Consider the following 10,886-nt stretch of genomic DNA (forward strand, 5'->3'; position numbering starts at 1 on the left):
CGATAACAAAGAGCTCAGTCACTGGTTAAATTAAAAACAAATTGTACAAGTGTATTGCAGTTACAAATTTTGCATAAACTTTAGCCTAAAGAACAAACAGCTCGAAGAAAACTTTGAAAAAAACAACACTTTGATGAACATTAAGAAGTTGAATTAATATTAAACTCAAAAGACTTTGGTAACTGAGAAAATGTCCTAGTTATAAGTAGATGCGAATCTCTTGTTCTTCTTCTGCTTCTATAACCATTTTTCTCTTCTTGTACGGACCAAATCCTCTTGAATTCGACTCAGAGTTTCTTCTTCTGAGCTCAGAAAATGCAGACCTCTCGCTAGGTTTAAACTCCCATTGGCATACCATTGTTTCCGGTTCTGAGCTCTTCTCCGTGTGTCCTGTATCATCCACCGAACCAGTGTTTGACCCAGTCGATGACCCTTCATTTTGGACTCCCTTTTCTGACTCTAAGCATTCTTCTTGCTTAGGAGGGACTTGTAACCAACAGCTCAAACGTTCTTCTTGAGGGTTTATTACCATGGGGAACGTTTCGGATGTTGAGAGTTTCCGTGGTAATGGCTGAATCGGTGACTTGCAGTAAGTTGTTGACGTTGTTGGAGAAGAGGACATGTCTGGATCAGATACCAAAACTGTCTTCCCGAATAGTTTAAGGCTTTGCTTCTTCAGTTCCTTGTTTAAGAGTCTCTCTGCTGGAAACAACTCCAGCTTCTGTACAAAGTCATCAAACAAAGAACATTAGAAACTAAGCCTCTAACGGTTCCTTGATGGGTTTCTGTTTTGGTCACATACCAGAGTCTCAAACTCTTCAGGTGCATTTGCAGTAGTTGCAAGAGCAGCAGGCGGCGATGCAGAGGAGACAGGGGACAAGCTTCGATTTGGTGAATATGAGTCAGAGGAACCAAAGGCTTCTGATCCAACAGTGGACAGCACAGAGGTTGGAGATCTGTTGTCTCGTTCTGAGGGAGAAACCGATCTACTTGTTTGATCTCCCTCGTTGCCCAATTTACGTGGGTAAGGATGCATTGGTCTCCTCTTGGGACGAGGAGGCGGTATCACAATCGGTTCCAACGAGCTCACATTACCTCCAGATGATTCTCGAGCAACCTATGTAAGAAAACACAACAAAACAAAGCCAAGTCAGAACACTCATCAAGTCTCCAACAATCTATGTACAATCATCCCTTGTTTAAGCGGTTCTTTGCAAATAAGTTAATAGACCTTAGAGAAAAACTTCTGAGCATGGCTTCGAATCTGAACAGCAGTCTTTGTGCCCACATGCTCTGTTATTGAAACTTGGTGGTTCAGGTATGTAAAGACCCACAACATAACTCAGTAGCAAGTGATATATTATTACTGGATAATTCAATTATTACCTTCTATTTTTCTCCATGCTCTCCCGTATAGCTTCAAAGCTTCAACAAACTTGCTGTGCTCTTCATCTGTCCATCTCTCTCTTTCCTTTGTTATCGTGTATGGTTTCCGTACCTAAAAAGAAAGATGAACTAAGCCAAAGATGTACACTTTTACAGAACAATATTCACACATTAGAAGTTAAAAGAAGCAAAAACCTTGGGTGCATAGTAAAAAACTTGGTCATTGAGTTGTATCTCTGCAGTTTCTTCAACTCTATTGTCATCACCCTGTAAACAAAAGGGAGGGGGATTTTATGGAAACATCATCTTATTTGCTCACACAAATTTAACAAGAGTGGCATTGGTTCAGTTACTTTGCTTTTATGGAAACATCATCTTATTTGTTCACACAAATTTAACAAGAGTGGCATTGGTTCAGTTACTTTCTTTTTTTAGTTGCTCCGGAGTAATATATAAATGACTTAGGCCACTCCACCACCCTGTTAGATTCGGTTTGTTATGGGCTTCCAACTTAAATCTTATTGGTTATTAGTGGATTGACCATTAACCTTTTATATATTACTCCCTCCGTTTTTTTATATAAGTCGTTTTACAACTATACACGTTGATTAAGAAAATCATTAATTTTTTATATTTTCTAAACAAAAACATCATTAATTATTTACCTAACCACAATTGAACCAATAGAAAAATAAAAGATATGTTACCATCGGTCATACAATATTATTTACTAATAAATTTTACATAGAAAACCGAAAACGACATATAATTTGGAACAAAAAAATTTCTCTACAACGACTTATATTAAAAAACGGAGAGAGTACTTAATTCTCGATGTGGGATACAAACTCCAACTGTTTTCAACTGTATTCACATTGGAACTCAAGAGTCTGCAAATGAATTACACTATACTAACATGCCAAACTCTAATCTGAGTTTATAAAAAAAAACTATACTTTGAAGCTCATAGATTCATTAGCTAATCTGAAAACTGGGATAAAAAATTAAATAGAGTTTTAAACCTGAACATTCGCAGTCAACGGAGACGACGCCATAGCTTCCTTTCCTGATTAAGATCTCGCCGGAGAAAAAAAAAAAGGAACAATTCGAAGGTGCGAATTTAACTTTAGAAACTCAGCTTAAAATTTTCTCCGTTAAGTTCGTTTCTACAGAACTCAAATACTGATTCGATTTATCTCTCTGTTCCGGTTAGACGATTTCCAGCAAACCGGAGCTATTTTGAGGGAACGAGAAAACGACGTCGTAAATGTAACTCTTTTTGTTTCTACGGAAGAAGGAAGGAGCAAACGAAGAAAGAAAAATGTTTGGGGGGTCTGTGGAGGAGAGATGGGGGCCGAGAAAAAATAGTAAGATAGATGTGGGGTGCCACGTCAGCTTCTGGTATGTGCGCTTTTTCGGTTTTCCTTATTTTATTGGTTTTTCCATCGAACGCTCTAGACACTGATGAAATCTTGTGGCTCACCTTCAAAGACACGTGTCGCCCGTGGGCGTGGTCACTTTCTCAAATTAAATTATCTTCTAGATTTTATAGTTGTCCTTGTCTGAGTTGTCTCTACCAAAAAAGGAAATATATTATCATATTGCTGGACGGAGAAATGTGAGCCACTAGTAGATTCATAAAGAGAAAAAAAGAAGCTCTACTCGCGATTTTTTTTTTTTGTGCTTACTCGCTGTTATCATGCTTATACAATAGCTTTTTTTTATTGTAACTAATGTTACTAGTCAGTTACCTAACAAAAAAGTTATATTAAGATTTAGGAGTGCTTATCCATATAATTATTTAAGTATTATTTATGTTTTTATATCAACAGCATGCATTGTATATCTAAAATAATTGTGGAACATATTTTGAACATATATCATGAACATATTTTGGTAAGTGTTTATATTTTATGGAAGAGAAATTAGAACAGATGATTAATTATTAATCAATAGAAGACTGGACGGACCGGACGGACCTTTAAATAATTTACAACATCATGATTCAGTTTAATACTTTAATGCCAACTTTTGAAACGAGGCTTTAGTGGAAATCCAAAACCATATGATTTTGTTGTTGTTGGATTTGTCGTTTTTCTTTGTACAAATTTACCGAAAATAAACAAAAAATATGATGTTAAATATCTCCTACCTCTAAAAATACCTGGTGTGGGTCGTTCCATTACGAAAGGCTTATAGATGAACACCGTATATATATTTATAATATATTATAATTATTTTTAACTTTTTCTTCTTAATATGTTTATCCATTGTCCAGGTCCTAATCAATCTTTTAAAATGTGTAAGATAATTATTAAATCATTGCTAAGCATATATGATGAGAGCTAATTATTAATGGTAAGAAAATCATTTTCGGTGGAAGTTCAATATAAAGTATGTTTTGAGTGCACTTTTGTACATGTCACAGATTCTTATTGTAGATTTAAGCCGACTGTTCTACAGAAATTAGACACTTGGAAAGAAATGAAGGAGACCACTCAATTCTTTTTAGTTTCTTAATTATTTACTAACTTTCACCGATTTATTGATATTATACCAAAATTCTTCAGCCACATACTTTGGTAAGGGTTTGAAAGAGGAGGAAGTGGTTGGTGTTTGTGGATGTTGTCTGCTAGAAGTATTTGTTAAAATATTGCAATAAACTCCAACCTCTACTGGAAACCATATTTATAATTTATCTAATCAATCATCAGTCAGAAAAATTCAAAACATTAAAAATGAGTAGAATGATAGTCCTTTGAAGAACGTTAGGCTTAGTGCTGCTGGAAGTTAGGCACTGGTTTACTGGACAGCGTGAAGCGACACGTTACATACACCTTAGTGATATTTTTCTTTTTATTCACCACCATACATTTGTAACATCTCTTTTTATTTTCTTGAAATGATCTTTAACTTAGATAAAATAATTGAAATTGATATTATTAGCAAATTTGTAACAGCTAGAATTGTTTTTGGTTGTAATGTTGTAACATTCCATGTTGTTATGCAATATGTATGGCAGAGAAAATGATAAACAATAACAGCTTGTAGTCTCACAACATTAATATACCACAAACCAATATGCCAACAGAGGCAACACCATAAATATTGTTTATATGTCTAAGGGACTCATTTATAGATAATAAGTTTTTTAACCAACCAAAAACATTAAAGGTCCGAGTATGATTCTTTTGAGAATAGTCTTCTCACTCACAACATTATTTTTTGATAATAGTAATAAAAACGGAATAGTTTTGTGAATTGTGAAACGGGTGGATTAAACTCTCACTTACCCTCGTTGCAATTAAGCATGACTTTGATCCTTTGAAGGGTGGAGGTAATCAAAGTATTGACTGTGGTGGTAGATTCTTCAATTTGGAGATCTCCAGAAAGAGTCGGACCAGAGACAAGTATCTGGAAAGCCACCGTCAGGAGCGACTTACTATAGTCGCTGCCATCTTCGAGCTCAGGGGAAGTGAAATGATGGCCGTCGCGGGAGATGATGAAACCGGAAGGGAGGATTGGAATGCCTGAAGGATTGACTTGGCCAGAAACGGCAGCCGATGCAGTGTTCAGGTCCACTGGAGCATACACCACCATACCTCCTAGTGCATCTCTGAAGCTGTCTTGTATTATCATCATATCAGCATCCTCTGCTGTACTCGCAGTCTAAATAATATATACATATACAAATAAACCAACATTAGTTAACTTTTAGGTCAAATGAATCAAAGCTAATGCAAAGACTAGTGCTGGTCTGACATTAAAAAAAAGGGTTCAAAATGTCCTATATTTTAGCAAAAATGTGCTCTTATCTTTTATATAAATATTTCATAAATTTTACCAACAACTAAAATTGTCGTGTATAAAACCATGATGTCTTAAACAATCGGTTCATTTACTTATGCTCCCGACCGGACCCGGCCTGGCAAAAGACATTGTGTTTGAGTAAAATACCTGGAGGATGTTCACACGATTCTTATCATCTGTTCCAGTTGCAAAGCCAGCGACCTCAGCAGCCGGATACCCATGGCAGAGAACGTCCCACTTTTTTTACATCAAAAAATTGTTTTCTAGTTAATTACCCAAACTAAAACGATGTGAAAATAACGACACGTAAAAAAGAAAATTAAAATTTGGACATGTCTAATCAACCTAACTATATACATGTATATACCTGGTGGCGAATCTCGAGATTTGTAAGGAAATTGTAGACTTCGAGAGGAGAGAGAGGGAGACATATAGATGAAGCGGCGCAGACAATGAGACCCGTCGGTTGACCAGCCTCTGAGTTTACCCGCACCGAAACCCTAACTCCACTGCTGTTGGTTTCAGACAGTTGAGAAAAATCGTAGTTTCCAGACATTTTTAGTATCCACGCAAAGTTCTTCAACATTCTTTCTCCTAAATTCATGACGCTCCTTCTTCCCTCTATAGTTTCCACAACTATAATAAAAAAGAAGAGAAAAGTATCTTAAAGTATTAAATCATATATATAAGAGTTTAACATACTAAAAGTTCACAAACTAGCACTTGTCACACATCGTTGTTGCATATTAGAGTGTTTCTCTCAAACCAGACTAATAAATATTTTTTCTGTATAAAACATCTTAAGTAAGTATTTGTTTGTTTTTAATATGTAGTTATATATAAAAGTACCTCCGGCGAAGTCGGTGGTGGGGAAGACGGAGATGGAGGATAGATGGAGCCTCTCACACATTCTTTCAAGAGTAACGGTCCAACGGCGAGCTCCGTAGCCAAACCCGCCGCATAAGAGGTCTCTGTAAATCCGATGTGTCCGCACTTTTTCATTTACTTCCACGTGCTCCATCCACGTAACCTGCTCATTTTGTTTGTCATAGTTATAGTTTTAGGGTACTGCAAAATTAAAGGTTTAGAATGTTGTACATGTTTTGATTACTTATCAAAAGTATGACATGTTTTCTTTCTAACCTCAGTAGCAATATGAGGTAAAACGGTAGAGCATATGAGCTATAATATGTCATGCATTTAAGATATGAGTAACCATTTCCCAAAATCAAATGGTTTTCTACTTGGATCGTAATTTTTTTTGGTATTGGTTATATATGTATTAGTTCAGTGTGTTGATCAATATTCATGGATAAATTGATAACAAGATACAAATTAATGACACTTGCATATATATTAAATGTGTTGATCATATTCATGGATAAATTGATCAATATTCATGATAAATTGATAAAAAGATACTTGCATATATATTAAAAAAACAAACAAAAGAAGAGAGTGTGACCTTAGAGAGACCATTGGGCAAGGCTTGGATGAGACAACCGGACGGACGTTTGGAGCAAGTCGGACTCTCAAAGTCAATGTTTACATGATGACACGAGACGTCAGCAATCACCCAGAGATCGTCTTCAATTTGTTGGCAACATCTTAAGATTATAAACTCTCTCGGTGGCACCAATGGCGACAATATGTGCAGTTGCTCATACATCTATTTTATATATCAGCCCATTTTTGTATTATCAGATACTTATTATATTTATTAAGAGTTAAAAACATAAAATTAGAATGTTATAAGATTCATACCAGTTGCGAGAAGTTCTGTCTTTGTGTGTCCATGGACTCCAGCACGTGAATCGTTTTAGCTTCGTTCACAATTGTTGAGAAAATCCTCGCCCATTTCTCCTGAAATATTTTGTATTTAGATTGGAAACTAAATTTATGAAAATAACTTCCTAAATTATTCATATTCGCACGACAACTATTATTTATAAAAGCATAGTAAAAATAAGACAATTATAGCTTCCATGAGATATCATAGTTCAGATATAATTAAAAGATACATACCGTATCAAAGAACATGTCCACCAAGTTTCTTGCATCCATATGAACCACCACCACATCTTTAGAAGACTCAATACGAGCACTTGGGCTCTTCAAATGGCTAATATTTGTAAAAGACTTCTCATAGTTCTCTTGATCAATGACAAGTCTATCATCAATAGACGACTTGATCCACATCGGTTCTTCGATATGAATCAGTCTTATAATTTCTGTCACGGCATTTACCATCGTTTGAGACATCATCATTTTCTCCATTTGAGATAGCGGCTGGAAATGCTGAGTCGGTTGGGCGTTGTTGATGTGTTCATGAGTATATTGTTCTCTTTCCAAGCTTGGTGGCTCGAGGGGACGGTTTGAAGAGGTCCCGTAGGAGAAATGAGGGTTACTGGAAGTTGATGCTAGGGAATTGACGCTAGGTATTGAGTGGCCTCCGTTATTGTTTACGAAGTCTGAGATTTGTTCAAGCTGATATCCATATTTTGATCAACAAAAAATTAGTGGTTTTAATGGTAATGTAGATACAGTTTTCATGAATATAGTACAATTGCAATTAATTTTTTTTATATAACTTTTCTGTATCCATTTTACATTAAAGTTTATATATAGTTGAGCAATTTTAAATATTTTATTATATTTAATATATTAAATGAACGGTGAACCAGAATCTAATATATATTGCATGTTTAACAAGTCAAACTATAAAAATGAAAAGCCAAAAATAAACATTTGTTGCTTTGACTAAAAACAAACACTTATTTAAGAAAAGCATTTTTAGTTGAAAGAGCTTGTATAGGAATGTATAATTCACATATTTATATTGCTATCCATAAGGATATTATATTGAACATTAACCAGTAGTTTTTTCTTATTTTAGGAATTTATCTGATCAAAATCAAATTATAAATTTAAAATAAAAAAATATATGTGAAAATGAACCTGTCTTTTGAGATATGTGTTATGTGCACGCATTTTTTGGAGATATAGTTTGCGTTCTTCTTTCCCAGGACGAGGACCACCGCATGGAGGGCAAGTCACAGTTTTTAGTGCCTCTTGTATCACTTCGTTTTCACGTCTTATCCTTATGTTCTCTGCTCTAAGTGATGCGTTGAATACTTTTTCGCTTTGAGCCTATAATTCAAAAAAAAATTGGTAACTGAAAGAATTTCAAGGCCAATCTCTTTTTTTTTTGGAAAATACAATTACGTATTAGCTCCACTGTGGTGCGAAAAATATCTAACATGCATCCATCGAAATTCAGAATTGATTGTGACGAACAAAATGATGACTTGTACACCAATTAAATCTCTTAGATTTTCACTTCATATCATGTACTAAATTATAATATATAGAGAAGAAATACTAGAAATGATGACAAAATATTACTTTGGCTTGTGTTCTTTTGTTTTGGAACCAAAACTTGATTTGTTTCGGTTTAAGTTTCAGTTCTTCGCCCAATTTATGTCGCTGCGTATCATCTGGATGAGGGCATTCCTTAAAATACCTTAAATCAATTTACAAATTAATTATTAATTAAGAAATTCTTAACCAAAAATAAAAACTAACATAAAACTACATTAAGATCTTACGCTTCAAGCCTTTGAATTTGATGAACAGAGTGGCGATGGTAAATCTTATTATCCCGATTGGTTGTGCTCATCGAAGTTTCAAGTCCATTGCTTGAACTGCTATCATGATTAGAATCCATTTTTTTTCTCACCCAAATGAAAACAATCTACACAATATATTAACCACTTAAGGCTATTTATATAAAGAAAACTATAATAGCCATATTTGATTTAATATTTTCAAAGATATATAAGTTTATTCTATGGCCTTAAGATTTTATTAATAATAAATGGAATAAGTATGTAAAGCCTAAAACAAAACAAACAAAACCATTTATGAAAGAAATCTCGTTACAGATTTTCTCTTTTGAGGGGACGTTACTGTAAAGGGTATTAATGAAATGTTTTTATATTATTTTCAGCAAAAACAATTATCATAATCTGTTATATTTTGGATTTATATGCATTTTCATTTAGCCCATATATGGATAGGATTAGGTGCAAAAAATATAGAATATATTGTCTAGCTATTAAATCAAGGCGAGGTGACAAATGTTAAAGCGAGATACTGGGTTTTTAACATAAACTGTGAAAAAAAAACAAAGTATACTTAAATCTGGAAGTCAAATTCTTATAATAAATATGAGTTAGGCTTTTTATGATTAAAGTAAATATAAATATTCTATAATTTAGAAAATTTATATTATGGCATTTTACAATATTTAGAGTTTATATGCTTTTTTGTCAAAATTTTAAAGTGATTTATGTTGGGAAATTTCCATGCTTTAAACAATATAATGTAGTGATTCATATAGCTTACATATCAAAACTCATTTTCATTACTTTCACTTTAAATATACATATGCATTTATAATGTTTGGGTGTTGGTCAGTGATCTATGGATAGAGTTAGATGTTTGATTTATTATTTGTTTTTGCCTAACGGTTTTTTACTTTCTTTTTTCATGTAATGTGTTAGTATGTAATATTAACTGTGGTTAGGTGCCTAGGTGGAATATATATATGTTCTGCAACTTGTTCTTTATATTTCATCAAATATTTCATAGTCTCAAAGATGAATCGGTTTGTGATAGAGTTTCTCTTTTTATAGCATTATTTAAATTTATTATAATACATATGTGTGACCGGAGGCGTCTTTGAGATGTTGGAGGCCATAAACATTTTAGTAAGGTTTTAACAATTTCTTAAATAAATTTGAGGCTTTTTTAATGTGAATTTTTTGAAAACTTTTGAGGACACTAGTCTAATATTTTATTTCGTTATGCTCAGGATACCCATGTGTGTGATGCATATTAGACATCGCAATAGACATGTTTACTTAGTTTCCAAAGTAACGTTTTCAATTTTTTTCGTTAAAGCTTTGTTAAGAGTGGTATAATAATAAGCACCACTAGGTTAAGATCCGCGCCTTGCGCGGGATAAATATTATATATATAAATTATTTTATATATTATATGTTTATAACATATTATAAATTAATAAATATATATTGAATAATTAAAAAGTCATTATCTACTACTTATATAATTAAATTGTTGCGAACATATAAAATTTTTTTATAAATCGAAAAAATATTTTTTCTATTTGATAAGATATATAATTAAATTTAAATGATAGTAATATATATATGGTATATTTTAATATTAATATTTATTAGAAGATGCTTTTTGCTCTTTTTTTGTCATTTGTATCTGTTATAGCAAAAAGTCTAAATTAGTGATAACAAAATTTTCACTGTGGGATTAAGGTTTAAGTAATTTATAACATTTTAAAAAATTAAGTTGTCAATATTTTTTCAAAATTTTTATCAAAAAAATGTTCAAAGTAAATTTCAAAATTAAGATATTTATGTATTTTTATATGGCATATAGTTTAATTTAAAATGATACATATATTTATATATCTTTTAATTTTGATACTTATTAAATGAGACTTTCAACTTATATTATTTTTTAATTATTTGTATCATGTCATAACAAAAGTTTTAAATCATAGATAACAAAATTTGAATGTGAAACTTTTAACGTTTTAGGAATTTATACTCTTTTTTTAAAATTCAAAATATAATATATATATATATATA

General features: G+C 32.8%; 2 protein-coding genes across 2 annotated transcripts; both read right to left on the minus strand.

Moving 5' to 3' along the window:
* Nucleotide 1: 1 nt before the first annotated feature.
* Nucleotides 2-2,868, minus strand: LOC103851098 (protein REVEILLE 1). Its single transcript, XM_009127928.3, has 6 exons — nucleotides 2,409-2,868; nucleotides 1,582-1,653; nucleotides 1,387-1,498; nucleotides 1,232-1,293; nucleotides 803-1,117; nucleotides 2-721 (listed from the first exon to the last, which is right to left on the minus strand). The coding sequence occupies exons 1-6, from the start codon at nucleotides 2,439-2,441 to the stop codon at nucleotides 200-202; spliced, it is 1,116 nt and encodes a 371-aa protein (XP_009126176.1). The 5' UTR covers nucleotides 2,442-2,868; the 3' UTR covers nucleotides 2-199.
* A 218-nt stretch (nucleotides 2,869-3,086) lies between these two features.
* Nucleotides 3,087-10,296, minus strand: LOC103851099 (homeobox-leucine zipper protein HDG9). The gene is made up of 10 exons (XM_009127929.3): nucleotides 8,805-10,296; nucleotides 8,602-8,719; nucleotides 8,155-8,346; nucleotides 7,222-7,683; nucleotides 6,961-7,059; nucleotides 6,662-6,865; nucleotides 6,046-6,226; nucleotides 5,564-5,832; nucleotides 5,344-5,433; nucleotides 3,087-5,055 (listed from the first exon to the last, which is right to left on the minus strand). Exons 1-10 carry the CDS (start codon nucleotides 8,921-8,923, stop codon nucleotides 4,672-4,674), a joined length of 2,118 nt encoding a protein of 705 aa, XP_009126177.1. The 5' UTR covers nucleotides 8,924-10,296; the 3' UTR covers nucleotides 3,087-4,671.
* Between the last annotated feature and the right edge of the window lie 590 nt (nucleotides 10,297-10,886).

Source organism: Brassica rapa, chromosome A02 (genome assembly GCF_000309985.2).
Source record: "Brassica rapa cultivar Chiifu-401-42 chromosome A02, CAAS_Brap_v3.01, whole genome shotgun sequence".
Lineage (NCBI taxonomy): Eukaryota > Viridiplantae > Streptophyta > Magnoliopsida > Brassicales > Brassicaceae > Brassica > Brassica rapa.